Source organism: Exophiala bonariae, assembly GCF_035927105.1.
Source record: "Exophiala bonariae strain CCFEE 5792 chromosome Unknown scaffold_26, whole genome shotgun sequence".
NCBI classification, from domain to species: Eukaryota; Fungi; Ascomycota; class Eurotiomycetes; order Chaetothyriales; family Herpotrichiellaceae; genus Exophiala; species Exophiala bonariae.
In genome coordinates this window covers 324,049-343,483 of record NW_027042501.1, presented here as the reverse complement: position 1 = coordinate 343,483, position 19,435 = coordinate 324,049, and the positions used below count along the sequence as shown (strand labels likewise).

Genomic DNA, 19,435 nt, shown 5'->3' with positions numbered 1-19,435 from the left:
CTCTTTCATCCTGCTGCAGCAGCGGCACTGATTGAAAGTGCTTCGGCCGGTTCTCCACTTGGACATATTCCCGCCTGTACAGCATGCTTCTCTTCGAGGAGTTGGTGCAGAACACTTTCTGCGACCTGTAATGCTGCTGGAGGTAAACCGGCGAGCTTGGCCACTTTCAATGCATGGGAATGTCGATTGACTCCTTTCTTCAACCGGTGGACGAAAGTGAAGGATCCATTGGTGTCCTCAAGCACGTCTGTACAGTAGCGTCCTAGCTTAGCCCAATCGCTAGTCATGTCCGCCAATGCATGGAAGTGAGTGGCAAACAGTGTTCGACATTTATTGACGTTGTACAGGTGATGAAGGCTTGCATAACCCACTGCAGTGCCATCTTCAGGTGTGGTCCCTCGGCCCACTTCGTCCATGATTACAAATGATCGGGGTGTTGCGTGCCTGAGAATCGCCGCCGTTTCTAGCATCTCAACCATAAAGGTGGACTGGTCTCGAAACAAATCATCTGCCGCTCCAATTCGGCTGAATACTTGATCCACGATGCCGATCGCAGCATGTGTGGCGGGTACATATGACCCTGATTGTGCCAGAATGGTGAGTAAAGCATTCTGTCGCAGAAAGGTGCTCTTGCCTCCCATGTTTGGACCCGTCACCAGCCAAATACGTTCTTTATGGTTGAGTACAAGATCATTACTCACAAATGATCGACCCTGTTCCTCCAACCCAAGCTTCACTGTAGGATGGCGACCTCCCAAAATTTTGTGTTCCGTCCCAAGGTTCAGAATCGGTCGTGTCCAAGATTGTTCCTTGGCCAATGTTGCGAAAGATGTCGATACATCAAGCTCGTCCATCACGGCGGCGTTCCGTCGAAGAGTTATCAAATTTTTGATCACAAGTTCTCGTAGTTCTGCAAAAATCCTCTTTTCTTCACTTCGAATGTGGAGAACTGCCTGATCGATATTGCGCCCCAGTTTTGTCCAATGTGTCACGTAGAAGGATCGAGTGGTCTTGGTGGATGAAACCATCTTTGCATGCAACGAGTCGAACTTGGCCTGATCAAAGCCTGCCGCACTACGAACATGGCATATGTGACCCATACCAGGAGTAGACTTCAGCTGCAAAGTCGGGGCACTGAGCTCCTCCCTAAGCTTCTGAGTAAGCTCCACCTTATTGGATTCCAGGCTTTTCAGTGTTTCGTGTAGGCGTAACAGAGTCTCTGTCGCATCTCGACGCATCATCCAAGGTTCTTCCAGTTTGGTTTCGCCGTCTATCTCCTCACTAGGTTTATTACGTGAGCGAATAGCTTTAGGTAGTGATCCGAGTTCTTCAGGGGCAGTTGTCATTACCACTTCTTGAGCGAGAGCTGCTACAGTGGCTGCTTCTTCCTCTTCAAGCCGATGCTGTCTTTGGAGTCCTTCTTCATCGATCGAATGAGAAATCCGCTCCTCAAGTCTTGCTGGTCCTTCAAGATTGAAGCGACTAAGAAGAATTATGAGAGGATGAGACCCCTCAGCAGTTGAAGCCAGCTCGCTTGTATTGATGTCGATCTGAGGCTTGATAGCTGATCTCAGGATATCATGAGCAGCTGCTGTTTCAGCGATGGCTCGTCCCAATGACAACATATCATCAGCGTCTCCTTTGTTCAATGCAAACTTTTGCACCAAACGCTGAACATCGTACGTTCGACCCAGTCGAAAGACTAAAGCATCGGTCAATTCTTCGGATTGCATAAATATTGATACCAGGTCAAGTCGGCCATTGATCTCCGTTAATGAAGCGGATGGCGATGTGAGTCGATCACGAAGAAGTCGTGATCCGCTCTTCGTTACAGTCTTCCTGACCGCATTGAACAGGCTACCCTTGCCGAGTCCATCCCTTGAAGTTTCCAAGAGTTCTAAACCTCTCAAGCTGTTTCGATCGATACCCAAAATCTCACGTAGTTCTCTCTGACGTGGTGGCTGTAGTCGAAGCTGTAAGCCTTGAAGACGATGTTTTACATAGTCAAGTAAGCGATGTCCAGCAAGCTTTTCGCCATGACTGAAGTTCTCCTCGGCTCTTGCGGCCATGGGAGTTTCCAGCATAGAAGTCCACTCCGACATAGAAGAAAATTCGAATCGCGAATCGTGATACGTGAGCAATCGATGGTCGTGACCCACTACTTGCTTGACTTCTGACTCAATCTCGTCTGCTACAGAACTGGGTAGGATGATTTCTCGGGGGGAAATTCGTGTGATTGCGGATGACAATGAACTGCGGTCTGTAGATTGAGTAAAAAAGTCACCGGTTGAAAGGTCCAACCACGCAAGACCAAGTCTTTGTTCAGCTGAGCCCTGAACGTTGCTCTTTTCTATTCCATCTTCATCTTGTCGTGTTGGAGTTTCTGGATGCACGGAGAGTAGAAAGTTATACTCATATGGATCAAGGAATTTCTCGTCAATCAGGGTTCCGGGTGTTACAACCCTTGTAACATGCCGATCATATAGTAAGCCACCAGACTTGACCTTGCTCGAGACGGGAATCAGAAACTCTTCGCAGATTGCCACGTACTTGTTGAGATCTTGCACCAAGATCTTGAGAAAGCGATCTAGCTGAAAGATTGGGAATCCGGCCATGGAGACGGGTCCGAGCTTGGTCTTCCGCGAAGACACCTTGAGGTTCATCAGCGGACCATACTGCTCAGCTTGCTCAAAGTAAAGCTCATAAAAGTTGCCAACTTTTGTGAGTAGCACACAGTTGTCAAACTTTGCCATGTTGTTCCTCACCTCCTGGAGAAGAGTGGGATATTGAGGCTCATCATCAGCGGGTAGATCAGGCAGGGGATCGGCAACAATTGCCCCTTGATGTAAATCTTTGACCTTTCTCTTGGAAACGGTCTTTGCACCCCTCTGCTGACGATAGAAAGGCTGACATTTTGGAGATTTTGGTCTTAATGTTTGTACTGGTGTGATGACGGAGAGGTAGCATGCAAGTTGACCAGGTCTCTTTTCGCAAAGCCAGAGGTTGCTCTTCCGCAGTACTCTGGCTATGGAAAGCATGAGGAGCTCCTCTGGTCCAAGTGTGAGAGCAAATGGGCATTCCTAATATCTCAGATCTAGGAGCAACGCGCCTACAGTGGAAACGCGTAAAGTGGAAGGAAGATGCGGAGATTAATAGCGGCGCAAGATACCTTCAATCTCGGTTAGCACGGTATAGTATCTAAAGCGGCAGGGATTGATTCCTTTATCGTAAGACGAGGGGAGCTGGGCTACTTTGCCAAGAAAATTGGAGAATCTTCAATTTTTGGGATTGCGGCGACGAGAACAGGCACGAGATGCCAAATCTTTCAGATATTTCGCCGTCAGGCTCCAACCGCCGCATTTCCTTTTCAATCACTCGGTCCATGTAGAAATACTGACGGGTATTGGCACCATTCCCTGCTCTGCCTGCAGTCGTCTCTCTGGGAGAGCGAGTGGTGAAGTCATTCGACATTCCCTTTCTGTCCTTGAAACACCCATTGTCGAAGGCCTTCCACTCTTCATCGCCTATATCTCGTCAAATAAATGCAAACATGGCCGACCCAAACAATGTCGCCCAGTACAAGTACTCGGCCATGTCGAACCTGGTCCTCCAGGCCGACCGTCGATTTGTCTCTCGGAGAACGGACGAGAATACCGGCGACCCAGAGTCTTTAGCTGGGAGACTAAACATTCGAGATATGGGATCGCGAGTTGGTCGACCTGAAGCACCAAAACAGAAAAAGTTAGCTTCGGGCTTAAAAGGCGTGGAACGAACCTCAATACGAGAAGGCGAAGACGTACTCGAGAGAGAGCGCAAGAAGAGAAAGAGGGGCGAGCCTGCACAAACTCGAGGAGCTGGTATTCTGTCTGCGGGTGATGCGCTGATAGAAGGACTAAAGTATCGACCCAGGACTCCTGCTACTCGTGCTACATATGATCTACTACTCCATGTCACTTCAAATGCTTTGGGAGATGTTTCCCAAGAGACGGTGCGAAGTGCTGCCGATGCTGTCCTTGAGTATCTGAAAGATGAGAACATGAAGGATCTGGATAAGAAAAAAGAGATCGACGATCTTGTTGGAATCACCATGACACCAAAGGAATTCAATGAACTGGTCAACCTCGGCAAGAAAATAACAGATTATGGCAATCAAGATGGTGATGAAGAGATGGCCGATGGCGACGGTGCAGACGAAGCCGAGCTCGACGACAGACAGGGTGTTGCAGTTGTCTTCGACGAATCTGACGAAGATGCTGATGAGGACGGTGTCCAACGCACTTATGAAGTTCGAGATGAAGGCGAAGGCTCTTCAGATGAAGAGGACGACGTACAAGATGATCCCAGCCTTGAAGAAGCTGCCGCTGCTGGGGGCGCTGGGCTCCCAGAAACAGAAGAGACAGAGGAGAGTGGTATGGTTCTCGATGGTGGTATTGAGGACTCCAGTCGAAGAAAGAGAAATGATGTCGATGTCGTTCCCATTCATGAGATTGATGCCTACTGGTTGCAGAGACAGATCGGTGCTCTCTATTCCGATGCCCATTTGCAACAACAGAAAACGAAAGATGCTCTTCAGATTCTCTCAGGGAAGTCGCTGGAGGGCGAAGATATTTCTCTTCGAGATATCGAAAACGACCTGATGGATTTGTTTGACTATGAACAACCAACAATCGTCAGCAAGTTCGTCTCAAATCGTGAGAGAATTGTCTGGGCCACCAGATGGCGGAGGGCTGCAGAAGATGATGACGCTCGTAATCTTGTGGAGAGCGAGATGGTCGAAGCGGGTCACAGAAGTATCCTTGACGAGCTACTTGGAAAATCAGATCAGACTACAGAAGGTCAACGACCCGCAAAGAAGATGAAGCTGGACCTGATGGACCTGGATATTCCAAAAGGTGAAGCCGACCAAGGACAGGTTGAGAAGAAAGAAGGCGTCCTTGCAGGTGGATTGCAACCACAGCGGCTGATCAACCTGGACAATCTTGTTTTTGAACAGGGTAACCATCTCATGACCAATCCGAAAGTCGTCCTTCCACAAGGATCCACAAAGAGAACTTTCAAGGGCTATGAGGAAATTCATGTCCCTGCGCCCAAGCCTAAACGAGACCCTGGAGAGAAGAACATTCCGACGAGTGATCTACCCGATTGGGCACGACAAGGGTTTGGAAATGCAAAGGAACTCAACCGCATCCAATCCAAATGTTATCCATCGGCTTTTCAGGATGATGGTAACATGTTGATCTGTGCCCCAACCGGCTCAGGCAAGACCAACGTTGCCATGCTTACCATCTTGAGAGAGATCGGCAAACACCGTAATCCGGAGACAGGAGAAATCATGCTCGATGATTTTAAGATTGTTTACATTGCCCCCTTGAAAGCTCTTGTTCAGGAGCAGGTTGGAAATTTTGGAAAGCGTCTCGAAGTTTATGGCATCCGAGTTTCCGAACTTACAGGTGATCGGCAGTTAACGAAACAACAAATCGCAGACACACAAGTCATTGTCACGACTCCAGAGAAGTGGGATGTTATCACCCGAAAAGCGACTGACATGAGTTATACGCGACTGGTTCGACTGATCATCATTGACGAGATTCACCTGCTTCATGATGACCGTGGTCCAGTTTTGGAAAGCATTGTCAGCCGAACTATTCGCAAGATCGAGCAGACAGGTGATCCCGTCCGAATAGTCGGTTTAAGTGCCACCCTACCGAACTATCGTGATGTAGCAACATTTTTGCGTGTTGATCCTGCAAAGGGACTCTTCCATTTTGATGGCTCCTTCAGGCCTTGCCCTCTTCGACAAGAGTTCATTGGTGTGACGGACAAGAAAGCTATCAAGATGCTCAAAACCATGAACGATGTCTGTTATGCCAAAGTCATTGAACACGTTGGTACAAATCAACAGCAAATGCTTATTTTCGTCCACTCTCGAAAAGAAACTGCAAAGACTGCGAAATACATTCGTGACAAAGCTGTCGAACTGGAGACCATCGGTCAAATTATGCGGAGTGATGCGGCAAGTAGATCTGTTTTGCAAGAAGAAGCTGAAGCAGTGAACGATGCCAATCTGAAAGACTTGTTACCCTACGGATTTGGTATACATCATGCAGGTATGGGTGTTGCCGATCGTACCTCGGTCCAAGACCTATTCGCAGATGGCTATCTACGAGTTCTAGTGTGCACAGCGACCTTGGCCTGGGGTGTGAATCTACCAGCCCATACTGTCATCATCAAGGGCACTCAAGTATATTCTCCAGAGAAAGGAAGCTGGGTTGAGTTAAGTCCTCAAGATGTCTTACAAATGCTGGGCCGAGCTGGTCGACCGCAATTTGATTCTTATGGAGAAGGGATTATCATTACATCACAATCTGAGGTTCAGTACTATCTGTCACTCATGAATCAGCAACTTCCGATTGAAAGTCAATTGATGGGCAAACTTGCGGATAATCTCAACGCTGAAATTGTACTTGGCAACATTCGTACTAGAGACGATGGTGTGGAATGGCTTGGATATACTTACCTTTTTGTCCGCATGATCCGGTCTCCTGGTCTGTACAGCGTTGGTGCAGACTACGGTGACGACGAGACCCTCGAACAAAAGCGCGTTGACTTGATCCACTCGGCAGCTATTGTTCTTGAGAGAGCCGGTCTAGTGAAGTATGAAAAGAAATCCGGCAAGCTACAAGCTACAGATCTTGGCCGCATCTCCTCACATTACTACATCACGCACAATTCTATGCTCACTTATAATACGAATTTACAACCATCGATAACCACCATCGAGCTCTTCCGACTCTTTGCTCTCAGCGATGAATTCAAGTATATCCCAGTGAGACAAGACGAGAAGTTGGAACTAGCGAAACTCCTGGGCAGAGTACCGATTCCAGTCAAAGAGGGCATGGAGGAACCCCAGGCCAAGATCAATGTTCTGCTTCAGGCATTCATTTCTCGTTTAAAACTCGAAGGCCTTGCGCTGATGGCCGATCTGGTGTACGTCACACAGTCAGCTGGACGCATCTTGAGAGCCCTATTCGAGATTTGTCTCAAGAAGGGGTGGGCCTCTGTCGCCAAGATTGCTCTTGATCTTTGCAAGATGGCCGAGAAGCGAATGTGGCCCACGATGTCTCCTCTCAGACAATTTCCCATGTGTCCGAGAGAGTATGTACAGAAAGCCGAAAGAATGGAAGTTCCCTGGTCTGCATATTTTGACTTGGATCCACCGAGAATGGGAGAACTACTCGGACTTCCGAAGGCTGGTCGCAATGTGTGTGATCTTGTTTCGAAATTTCCTCGTTTGGAAGTTCAAGCACAGGTTCAGCCCATCACGAGATCCATGCTGCATGTGGAGTTAAGCATAACTCCAAACTTTGTATGGGACGACGCAATTCATGGAACAGCAGAGACATTCTGGATTCTAGTTGAAGATTGCGATGGAGAAGAGATCTTGTTTCATGATCAATTCATCCTTCGTCGAGAATTTGCTACTGGTGAATTGACCGAGCATCTTGTTGACTTCACAGTTGCGATTACCGAGCCAATGCCGCCAAACTACTTCATAACCCTTTTGTCGGATCGTTGGATGCACGCGGAGACAAAGGTTCCGGTCTCTTTCCAGAAATTGATTCTGCCAGAGCGGTTCCCACCTCATACTCAATTGCTTGACCTGCAGCCTGTTCCAGTCCAAGCACTCAAAGTCAAGGAATTCGTGTCTCTGTATCCCAATTGGGACCGCTTCAACAAGATTCAAACCCAAGTGTTCAAGTCGATGTATGACAGTGATGACAATGTCTTTGTCGGAGCCCCCACTGGCAGTGGAAAAACTGTCTGTGCAGAGTTTGCCCTTCTCCGCCACTGGAAGAACCCCGAGGCCAGTAAAGCAGTCTATATTGCGCCTTTCGCTGAACTAGTCGAGCAACGTCTTGGTGATTGGCAGGAACGTCTGGGTCAGCACCTGGGTAAGACAATCTCAACCTTGACGGGCGAGATCACAGCAGACTTGCGGATATTAGACCGGTCAGATCTAGTGCTTGCTACTCCAAGTCAATGGGATGTGTTATCCCGCCAATGGCAACGTCGAAAGAATGTGCAGAGCGTCGAACTCTTTATTGCGGATGAGCTTCATATGCTCGGAGGCGAAAATGGTTCGGTATATGAAGTTGTCGTTTCTAGAATGCAGTACATCCACATTCAGCTCGAGAATAATCTACGAATCATCGGTTTGAGTGTACCACTTTCGAATGCAAGAGATGTGGGAGAGTGGATCGGAGCGAGTAAGCATACGATCTTCAATTTCAGCCCCATGGTGCGTCCTGTTGGATTGGAGTTACACATTCAATCGTTCACGATACCACATTTCCCATCATTGATGATGGCGATGGCTCGACCAACATATCAATCAATCCTTCAGCTGTCTCCTGATAAGCCAGCAATCGTGTTTGTACCCGGACGGAAGCAAGTTCGAACCACCGCGCTCGATATTCTCTCAGCATGCATTATGGATGACGATGATGAGAGATTTCTTCATACCAATGTCGAGGAGTTGCAACCATTCCTGGAGAGAATCAATGAGAAGGCACTCGCGGAATCATTGACACATGGTATCGGATATTACCATGAGGCTCTCTCAACCAGTGACAAGCGTATTGTGTCACATCTCTTCAAAATCGGTGCCATCCAAGTAATGCTAGCCTCTCGCGATGTGTGCTGGGAACTACCATGTACTGCTCACCTCGTGGTCATCATGGGCACGCAGTATTTCCAAGGACGCGAACATCGGTACGTTGATTATCAAATCAGCGAAATTCTCCAAATGTTTGGCCGTGCTTGTAGACCTGGCGAAGACAAGATTGGAAAAGGCGTCTTGATGGTACCTGCAGTCAGAAGAGAATACTATAAGAAATTCCTGAACGAAGCCTTGCCCATTGAGAGCCATCTTCCCTTGTCTCTCCACGACGCGTTCGTCACCGAGATCAGCACCAAGACAATCACCTCTACTCAAGATGCCGTGGATTGGACGACTTACTCTTATTTCTATCGCCGTCTCCTGGCAAACCCAAGTTTCTATGGATTGAACGACACATCACATGATGGCTTGAGCACACATCTTTCCGAACTTGTTGAGAACACCTTGAAGGAGCTCTCCGAAGCTAAGATTATTGATCTTGATGAGGAGGATGATTCAGTCACTCCACTGAACCCAGCAATGATCGCAGCCTACTATAACATCTCCTTCATTACCATGCAGACCTTCCTCTTGTCCCTAACTGGCCGCACGAAGCTGAAGGGTATTTTGGAAATTGTCACTTCTGCTACAGAGTTCGAATCGGTGCAAATACGCCGAAACGAGGCTCATATTCTTCAGCGCATCTACGATCGCGTGCCCGTGAAGATGTCGGAACCAGCATTCGACTCTCCTCACTTCAAAGCACTAGTTCTCCTCCAGGCACATTTCTCGCGCATGCAACTTCCCATTGACCTGTCCAAAGATCAAGAAGTCATCGTCTCAAAAGTCCTCAGCCTCCTCTCTGCGTGCGTGGACGTCCTCTCCTCCGAAGGACATCTCAACGCCATGAACGCAATGGAACTTTCTCAAATGACAGTTCAAGCCATGTGGGATCGTGACAGCCCACTCCTGCAGATCCCACACTTTGACAGCAAAATCGTCGACATCCTCGCCAAGCAAGACGTCAAGGACATCGATGACTTCATGACGGCCATGGACCCAAGTGAAAACCCGAACCAAGCCAAACTCGTCGCGGCAATGGGCCTGAGCAACCGCCAACTAGTCGAAGCGGCCAACTTCACCAACACGAAATATCCCAATCTCGAGCTCGAATTCGAGGCCCTCGACAAAGAAGACATCACCGCCGGCCAGCCCAGCTACCTGCAGGTGCGGGTATCGCGGGTTCTAGATGACGACGACGAAGAAGACGAGGACGCAGACACCGAGGTCGACCTGTCGGTTCACGCGCCCTTCTACCCCGGCAAGAAGATCCAGAACTGGTGGCTGGTGGTGGCCGAGGAGAAGACCAAATCGCTCCTGGCGATCAAACGCGTCACCATCGTCAAGAAACTCGACGTCAAGCTCGAATACGTCGTGCCCACGCCCGGCAAGAAAGACCTCACGCTGTTCCTCATGGCCGACTCGTATGTGGGCGTCGACCAGAGCATGGCGTTCGCTGTGGATGTCGCGGAGGGCATGGATGAGGATGATGATGAGGAGGACGACGACGAAGATGGAGAGTGATGGTAGTAGTTAGGGAGAAAAGGACGAGTACGAGTATGGGTGCCTCGTCAAAAGTTCCGCTGTTCAGCCGATGTGACTGAAAATGAGACGTGGCAGGAGCACGCCGATCGTGTCCTATGTATGACACAGAAACAATGTCTATGTAGCAAGGGAGGGAGGGAGGGATGCTTCCGGTAGGGCAACTACATGCTTCATTAAAGTCGAAGAAGAAGCACTTAGCTCACTTGCACGGAGTTCAAATGGATCATCTTCTTTTTTTTCTATCGTGTAAAAAATTCACCTAGATAAAATACACACCACACCGTACGTTCCGCGCTTGAAACTCCGTCAGCCAGATTGTTGCAATGGAAGGGCTACAACAATCGATCCAGGCAAGCATTATTCAGACAATTAGTCTTGGCTTGCTTTGCTGGCTTGCTGATTCTCATTCTCATTCTCGCTCTCGCTCACGCTCTCGCTGTGTTTCCCAGCACATTGTATACACGTCACTTCGAAATCGAAAGGGTGGAACAAGGGTATTGGTATCAGAATTCTTTTTTGGGGTTAAAGTTGGCCGATTCGCCTGGCCCGACGAGTACGTAGATATCTCTAGTTGGGTAATCAATCACCATGCCATTTCATTCCTGTTCTTAATCTCTCAAAGGTAGATCCTGCTCGCCAGGCGTTTAGCTGTGTGCAAGGGAAGGGTCGACCTGACTCGACTACCGGGGATTCTTCTGTCGCGAGGGGATATAACTGCCATCATGTCTCATGATTGATTCGTCCTTCTAAACCACGTATCCACCTTTCAGTCCCTCGTTGCTGCATTAATGCGCTATTTTTCTGTCTTCCAATTATCATGACCCCGATTGAAGCTCAAGCAACGCAACGCAAGTTCTTCTCCATATTCGTCCGGGCTCTCCATCAAAAGTGCTCCTTGTTGCTCCACGCGCAACTTCAAGTGGTGCTGGATCGCCTTTTAAACAAACAAAAATTGGCACGTTTGCTGCTTTGACAGTAAGGTAATCCAAACAGTCCTGTAATATAGGCTGTGCTGCTGGCCTCGGGATGGGTCGATTCCCCTGGTGCGTACAGGCTGGTTGTTTAATCCATCTTCAACTGACACAGTAGGCTCGAACAACGAACACGGGGCGACTATCTGAACCTGGCACTACATCTGCCCATGACTTCGCCTTGACAGACCAGTTCAGCGTTGAATTCAGATCCATCAAGTGTCAGATAGATGTCGAAGTAGACACGATAGAAGGTTCCCTGCGGTGTATCCATGCGCTCGAAGTCTTTTTCCAGATTTTTTCTTGACAGATCTGAGGTTAGGGTAACGACCTCCTTGATCCGAGGATCTTTCGTATATTCAGGGCTGACAAATGTGGTTAGTAGATATTCATAGAACAAGGAATTGATCTTTCGACTTACCAGACGTCTTCGTCACAGGCGTATAAAATATCCTCATACATGAGCGTAGCACCAGGAGCAACCTGTCTGAAGAAGGAAACCTTGACGGGTTCGCCAATCTTGACTCGTTCACCTTTTTGGACGAAAATTTGTCGAGTGTACTTGCATCTGTCTTTTCCATCCAAACTGGGTACACGATATTGTTCTGGATGATGACCCTCCTTGAATGGTTGTAAGGTTGCCATGAGGTAGTGTCTGCGTGCGACACGAGAAGTGATGACTTTTTCGGTGATACCGGCGGTCACGGCGCCTTTCACGATTGCAGCGACGGAATCCATAGGTCGGACCACCTTGGATTGGAATTGAGGGGGGACGTGCAGCTTGATTTGTTGGAAGAGATACTCGGAAGCACCAAAACCACCCACAACCAAGACGTTCTGCAACGCTCTGTTCTGGGCTTGGATGGCGATGATTTGATTTCGCACCAGTTCCAGAATCCGATTGACGACAGGTTCGAAACATTGCAGGATTTCTTCGTTGGTGAACGTCATATAACCTTCTTCAATACCGGCTTCGGGGAATTCAGCTTCGATACCAACATCGACAGCCCATTTCTGACCGTTGTTGCGGAAATCGGCCTTTATCCTGTTCTCGAAATCCATGATACATTTGGCGTACACTCTGCCGGCGGTCTTGGAGCCATCAGGGAGCTTCATCTTTCTGATCTTTGCTCGAAGGATGTTTGAGAAGTTTCGGTTCAGAGCAGTCGAACCACAAGAATCACCACTACCTGCAGTGCATTCGGCCACAGTAAATGGAGTTTCTTCTTCGACTTCATATGCGATCAAATCGACAGTACCACCACCACAATCGACAATAAGTACGGCATCGTGGATTTTGAGGTTGAGGAGGCCGGTCTTTGAGCAAAACATGGCAGCGGCTTCGGGTTCGGTGATGAGAGTCAATCGGTTGTCATTTTCGTCTCGGATGAAGCCAGCTTGAATTGCGGCAGCTCTTGTAGCCGCCTTTCCAGCATCATTCCAGATGGCAGGGACGGTCAAGAAGTATCGAATATTTCGTTCTTCTCGATTGAACACTTCACCCAGAGTCTTTTGTAACTGAACCCTCATGGCCTGTCTCAGCTTGAAGAGATAATCTGCCGCAACATCGATCTCGGACTTTCCAGGGGGAAGCGGGGGCAAATTGATGGGGTCTATATAAGTGTTCCCGGAAAGCATGAGCTGGAGCTTGAACCATTCAACCTTCTGAACACCTGGCTTCGGGTAGCCAGTGGGGGCGAGAGCATCAGCAATGTCCGGGCCCCAGCCGACGACTTTCTGGTATTGATCATAGTAGAGGACGGTGGGAATCTGCGAGCGAACGAGTTGTTAGTTATGAGCGGATGGAGATCGGCGTTGGTGGCCATGATACCTTTTGTTTTGTTTGATTTCCTGCACCGGGCCATTCTGTAATGATGTCCTCTTTTGCTTCGGTGTTTGTCGCAAAGGCAAAGGCGACGCCAGAAAAGGTGGTGCCCTGGAGGGAGTTAGTGAGATGTTTGGGTGTGGATTGGACCATGGATGCTTACAAAATCAATACCGACGATCAGCTGAGCCTTGCTGCGACCACCTCCTTCGACTTCAGCAGGGCGGGCAGGACCATACTGGTTTGCCATGTGCTGCATACCTGGCTGGGGCGCCATGGGCTGTTGACCATAAGCACCGCCGTAACCAGGAGGTTGAGGAGGACCAAGCTGCTGGGCGGGTGCACCATAACCTCGAGAGGTATCGATGGGGGGAGGATGATGAGCCATTTGATTTTGGCCAGGCGGGGGCATAGGACTTTGAGGGCGGCCAGCGACGTTATTGTACGAGTAGCTTGGAGGACGACCAGGAGCACCAGGCTGGTTCATGGGAGGCTGTTGCAAGCTGGTCTGAGAAGAGTTTGGAGGAGGGGGAGTGCCAGCGGTGGAAGTGGAACCGTTGGGAGAGGCGGCGGAGTTATTCTGGATGTTGGCGCTACTCTTTCGTTTGGAACCAAAGCCTAGACTCTTGAAGCGAGAGCTCATGACATCGGCAAGCTGAGTCGGAATCAGAGGCCTGGTGGGGGGGAGAAGAGTGGAAGGGGGAGAGCGCAGCTAAGTTACGAGGGAGGAAGAGTGTCAGAAATGCAAAGAGGGTTTCGAGCGTGAGTGAGCCTGAGGGCGGGAGGTGGGAGGTGGGAGAGCAAAGAGGGAAGGTGGTTGTTTGGTTGTGTGTGCGTTGGAGTGTGCAAGTGTGTCCGTCTCGTGTACGAATGGGGAGGTTACGAGGAGGTAGGTGGATGTGGCCGGTGGAGGGATTGGGCGCGGGTGTAGGTGTACGAGGTACTCGAAAGAATTAAAGAAGTCGAGATTGTGGCTGAGAGTACGCAGTCGGGAGGGACCTGAGGAGAGAGATGGAAGGGCTGAGATTTGCAAGTGGTAGGGGAGACTAGTGGGATGGTAGTCTTGAACTACTGCAATCCCGAGTCTGAAAATAGCCCCCAGAATCAGATTGAAAAGCACAAGAATGGAGATGATGAAGACTTGGTAGGGAGAGGAGAACTGGTGTGATTACCAGGAATGCCCAGAGTCAGGGCTAAGGCTGCCATTGCTAAGAATTAGTGAAAGTCAAGACGGTGAGGGGCAGAGTCAGAGTTAGAGCACGTACCAGCATACCAGGCTAGAGTTCTTTGATGACCTTGGAAGGCTGAATGAATTGGTGGAGGGAGCAGTAGTTTTTAATCATTGTAATAATTGCACGATCGTGTAATGGCTGAGTGGAAGTGCAATTACAGTTCCTGTACCGAGTACGGTTACGCGATCAGGTTATGTGGGAAGGAGCGACCTGGGCTGGGCACCCTCGTCGTCGACGCGTGCTTTCCTCTGTGCCAGACCGATGCCGATACGGATCTGGTGTAATAATCATCCGTCAGGTCTTGTCTCACTGCTAACAACCTGGAACCTTGGGGGCGGAATCACCTGGGCAGCCACTATTAGATAGAAGTCTTTTATTCTTGATAATTCCATTCCTGATACTCTGACTCTCCATCAGTTCTGCTCTTCCTCAAGACTGACCAGACTCTCAACCACTTCCGCCCCTCATCCAATCTTATCGTTTCATAGGGCTGACAGGCTCCCCACTACCCGCAACGTCACCCCCATTTTGGGACGATTTCTTTCTCCGGGCGACCTAGGTATGTATCGTATAGGCGTCCCATGCCCCTCTTTCACCAGTAACCTCTTCCCTCTATCTTCCAGCGGTCTGTCATTTTAACCCGCAAGACTTTCCCGCCCCTCTTTCCAAGACTTTGTTCATGCCCATCCATTCAGCTACAGGCTCCGTACAATCATATCTGATCCTCTCGTACGAGGCAATTCGTCTCACCTTTGAACACTTGTGCAGTCAGCTTCTTGCACATGTGCCCAATCCAATATCATCCAATCCCTGCTTCCGGGTTTCAGCCTTTCCACCCCAAATTGCATAGCTGGTCCCGGTATTTCAATCTCGGTACGGAGTAATCATCATCACATCAGGCTTAGTTTCACTTTCTTGGATCTTTCAGCTCTGGCTTCAGCCTCAGAGCTAAATCTGAGTAGTACAGCAGATCATCCTCTGACCCACAGATATCGGTATATGATTCTACAGTCCTCTCGGGACTATACTATAGAAAAGTGGCACCCGAACAGTTTCATCGAAAGCTCTCGATCATCCACTCGGCGCTTCTTTTTATCTTGTTCCTCTGTCAGCCTGGTGAGTAAAACCGCTGCCCTCTTGGCATTTCTGGTCGCACCAGAACTCAGTCGAAACGGGGGAAGCATTTCGCTATCCACCTCTTCGTCCTCGAGCACAGGTTTGACCGCTCCAAGATCCTCAAGCTGTTGGATCGCCCATTCTCTTTGCCGGCGGTCTATGCATTCCGACCCAAACAGGAAGAGTGGCCAGAGCAAAGAAGGGTGTACCACCCTCTTGCTGGTCCCGTCGATCACCTCTCCGTACGCTCGTTGCATGTTCCGCCACACCTCCGAAAGCGCCCGCTCCACGAGCTCCGAATGTGGCAGATGCCACCAGCTCACCCGATGTAGGTAAACGAACAAAATCCAAAAGCTGGCCAGGTAGACACTAAAAACCTCCTCGAGTCGCGTCGCGAGATCCGTCGACACCACTTCTCTCAACTGCTCAGCGGTCAAGGACATCACCGTGGGCCGGAAATTCCAAAGTTCTGACAACTCCGATTCCAGTTGCTTGCATGCTGTGATGACTTCATACTCGTCGTCCGAGGTCACCCGACGCCGGTGGTATTTGTCGTGCGCGCTGATGCGCCGACAGTAAGACTGCGACGTCAAATACCATTGCAATGCTGGTTGAATGACGGCATTGAGTACCGCCTGTTTGACTTGTCCTCGCTGCGTTATCAGACTACCCATTGCCTGCAGCCGCGTCGGTGCCAAGTTTAATGACCCAGCACTCCCAGGTGTTGAGTTGGTGGGTGTTCCATCGGAGCCATCCGAGAGGATTCCACTCCTGCTAGCCTCACCTTCCAGCCTGCTGGTCGATGTGATCTCCGTCTGGTAACGGCTGATGGCTTCGACAGTCTGTTCAGAGAGCAAGTGTTCGCCTCCAAGGTGTGTCGCTTTACTGTCCAAGGTGTTCATCCACGAGAGAAGTTCTTGTGAGCTCCTGCTCCAGGTCGACTTGCTCAAGATGATGGAATCGGCAAGCTCGCGTGGAAACTGGCTCTGTCTGGCATCCTGATCATGAATCACTTCAAACCACGCGAGTAAGAAGATCGCGGCCAGCAGTTGCTCAGTCCATTTGGACCCCCTTTCCAGATTTCTTGCCAATTTGGTTCTGATGTCCTCGCAAGCCCGTGTATGATGCGCATGAATCTGGATCATGCATTGCTCACGCTCAATTGCCAGCTCCTTACATGTTTCGTCGATCGTCAGTAGTCCAACTATACACAGCAAGGCGCTTTCCACCGGACGACTTTGTTGGCTAGTCTTACATAAATATTCTTGCAGACACCGCCAACGCTTGGACCCGCCAATCAGAATAGCTGCGGGAGGTTGTGCAATCCTTAAGAAGCGCCTGATGAGCTGCTCATAGTGGTGACTTCGTTCAGACGGACTATCCTCGCGGACCATAGCTGGATGATATCCCTGAGGCGAGGCACCGAGTCCCGCGGGCTGTCCTTCTTGGGGTAGAGGTGCCGACAGACCAGATATACTCGGCATAACGATATCCACACTGGGAGTAACCTTTCGTGTTTTTGGAGCCTTGTGGTTCCCTTCATCAGGAACCACACTGATGGGTTCGTCCAAGGCAGCCAGGCGAGCACTCTCATGTCTCTCCACAGCTAACGTGGAGCCTGCCATACTAGAGCCGTCAGGAAAGAGACAAGAAAACTCGCCAGCCCACGAGGTGGATAAGTCCTCTGCCAGGTCGATATAGTCAAAATTTCTTTCGTAGGACCACATTTCCAGGTTTGATAGGTCCGCCAACGCGGCTCCATCGCCAGTGTTTGCCGGATGTGAGTGCGGAAACGGGCTTAATGTGCTACTTGTTGTGTTCTGCAGACTGGTTGGGACCACTTGCACATCAACAGGGTAGAGTGAGTCATTCCGAGCATCGGCATTCCTCAAACCTGCTCTCGACCCTGATTCTAGCGATTTCTTTGCCTGAGGTCGATAGTGACAGTTGAGTTGCAAGCGGACACAGTGGCCACAAATTGGGTGAATCTCATCACATCGAACCCGACGTTGCTTGCAAGTTACACACCCACCTCGGGATCGTGGTCCCGATCGCCTGAATCCTACAAACCGAGTTCCACCATTATTGACTGTGTGGTTCCCCTTCACAAACGCGCTCCTGCCAGGTTGACCAGCTCCCAACAGTGCGGGACTTTCCTGCTCAATCGGCTGCGATTGAATGCCTGCCATTGTGACTGGAATCAAAAGGATATTGGGACATCGCAGATCGTTTTGTTAGAACCCTGCTGGACGCCGGGGTGATAAGAACGACGAGCGACATGCTAGTCACCAAGATTAAGTATCAATTCCAAGTGATAACCAGCTGAGGTGGGCGCGAGTCGAGTCCCACAGTTGCGGGTCAAACGGGTTGACAATGGAAACTGGGGAGCGACCAACTCCTAGGTGTAGCGCTAAACCTTCGATGATAAAGGTTTGTGCAGATACGGGTTATTTTTCTGGTAGCCACCTCGTCCAGTATCCTAGTCATCGCTTTACCAAACTCCTACAAGAAGCACTGCTCACGCCTCATATGAACGATTGCATTTCTATCAAATTGATGGGCTGAGTTACATTGCTATATCAAAAAGGCTAGATAAGAATTGTATCCACCCCTGCTATTCGGGCCACCAGCAAGAGCTCAGCATCAAAGTCTCGCACCACCATTTCAATTTCGCTGCTGGAGAACATATGAATGTTGTCATGCTTGTTGATTCATATTGTCCTGGCTACCACATCACATCACGCCCTGCCTGTACTAGAGATCATTCCACCGTCAACAACAAGCTGTTGGCCGGTGATAAAACCGGCGGCAGCAGTGCTAGAGAGAAACGCCACTGCATTTGCCACATCCAAAGAACTTCCCATTTTCCCCGTAGGCACTTGGCCGTTTCTTGTATCCACGAAGCTTTGAGCATCACCATTGCTGAACTTGTGCGCGATCGCATAAACGAGCGGCGTAAACATCAGCCCTGGTAGGACCGTGTTCAATCGAATACCCTTCTTCGCATACAGCAAAGCAGTATGATTGGTGAACTGTGTGACGGCAGCCTTTGCCGCTGAGTATGCTACCTCCGCTTTCCCCAGATACCTTTCGGCGGCAATGCTGCTAAGATTGACCACTGATCCCGTCCCTTGAGCTTCCATGATGGGCAGGACAAAATGGCATGTGAGGTATACACTTTTCAAATTCACATCAATTTGATCATCCCAAGTTTCTTCCGACATTTCAGCGGGTCCCCCAGGTTCATTGCGACCGACGTTGTTGATCAAGATGTCAATACGGCCGTGTAGTTGTAGACATGCTTGCACGAGGCTTTCGACGGCAGAGGACGACGTGACATCGGTCGCCACCACGTCGACAACAGCATCAGACAACTCGGACTGAATGCGAGACTTGGTCTGAATGCCCGCTTTGATATTGATGTCACAGCCGAATATCTTGACGCCGTTTCTTGCCAGAATGAGGGCTATCGCGGCCCCGTTGCCCCAGAGATCTGACGTTTCGATAGGCCCGACTTGTCCGATGCCCGTGATCAGAGCAACCTTGCCACAAAGGTCTGGGTAGATTGGAAGATTATCGTGGCCCATGATGATGACGACGAGTCTGTGTTCGTAGGATCGAGTCTTGAATCTCGAATCTCGACTCTCAATGTTTGATGCGCCATCACAGAGAGTTTACATCACAGAAAGCAGGAGACCCCCAGGCGCGTCAAAATCCACTAGCCTCGGCTGCCCAACGACAAGTGGTCACGAGATATTTACCATCGTGTAATCAGAGTGACGATCCTCCATCATTTACGAAAGATTCTACGCAGCTTCAAAAATCATCAGCTGTGTGACCGATGGCAGACAACGTTTGTCTTTGGTCCATCACCGGTTGTTGCTGTTGTTTGTTGTGGGTTGATTGTCGTCTATCGTCTATCATGGGTCGTCTGTCGGCTTTCGTCTATTGTTGTGTGATGGAACACGATGTGGTTCATTTGGGGAAAGATAAGAGTGGGTCCACATCAGGGCCTCGAGCACTTGCA

At 49.7% G+C, this 19,435-nt stretch overlaps 5 protein-coding genes across 5 annotated transcripts; 1 reads left to right on the top strand and 4 right to left on the bottom strand.

The window, feature by feature from the left end:
• Positions 1–5: 5 nt before the first annotated feature.
• On the bottom strand, positions 6–3,038 carry LTR84_006829 (uncharacterized protein; the record flags this gene model as incomplete). Its single annotated transcript, XM_064850387.1, has 1 exon — positions 6–3,038. One exon carries the CDS (start codon positions 3,036–3,038, stop codon positions 6–8), a length of 3,033 nt encoding a protein of 1,010 aa, XP_064702869.1.
• Positions 3,039–3,550: 512 nt separating this feature from the next.
• LTR84_006828 (uncharacterized protein) lies at positions 3,551–10,243 on the top strand (the record flags this gene model as incomplete). The annotated part of the gene is made up of 1 exon (XM_064850386.1): positions 3,551–10,243. The coding sequence occupies one exon, from the start codon at positions 3,551–3,553 to the stop codon at positions 10,241–10,243; it is 6,693 nt and encodes a 2,230-aa protein (XP_064702868.1).
• A 1,134-nt stretch (positions 10,244–11,377) lies between these two features.
• LTR84_006827 (uncharacterized protein) lies at positions 11,378–13,703 on the bottom strand (the record flags this gene model as incomplete). The annotated part of the gene is made up of 4 exons (XM_064850385.1): positions 11,378–11,600; positions 11,657–13,005; positions 13,067–13,171; positions 13,224–13,703. 4 exons carry the CDS (start codon positions 13,701–13,703, stop codon positions 11,378–11,380), a joined length of 2,157 nt encoding a protein of 718 aa, XP_064702867.1.
• A 1,611-nt stretch (positions 13,704–15,314) lies between these two features.
• LTR84_006826 (uncharacterized protein) lies at positions 15,315–17,597 on the bottom strand (the record flags this gene model as incomplete). The annotated part of the gene is made up of 1 exon (XM_064850384.1): positions 15,315–17,597. One exon carries the CDS (start codon positions 17,595–17,597, stop codon positions 15,315–15,317), a length of 2,283 nt encoding a protein of 760 aa, XP_064702866.1.
• Positions 17,598–18,146: 549 nt separating this feature from the next.
• Positions 18,147–18,995, bottom strand: LTR84_006825 (uncharacterized protein; the record flags this gene model as incomplete). Its single annotated transcript, XM_064850383.1, has 1 exon — positions 18,147–18,995. One exon carries the CDS (start codon positions 18,993–18,995, stop codon positions 18,147–18,149), a length of 849 nt encoding a protein of 282 aa, XP_064702865.1.
• Positions 18,996–19,435: the final 440 nt, after the last annotated feature.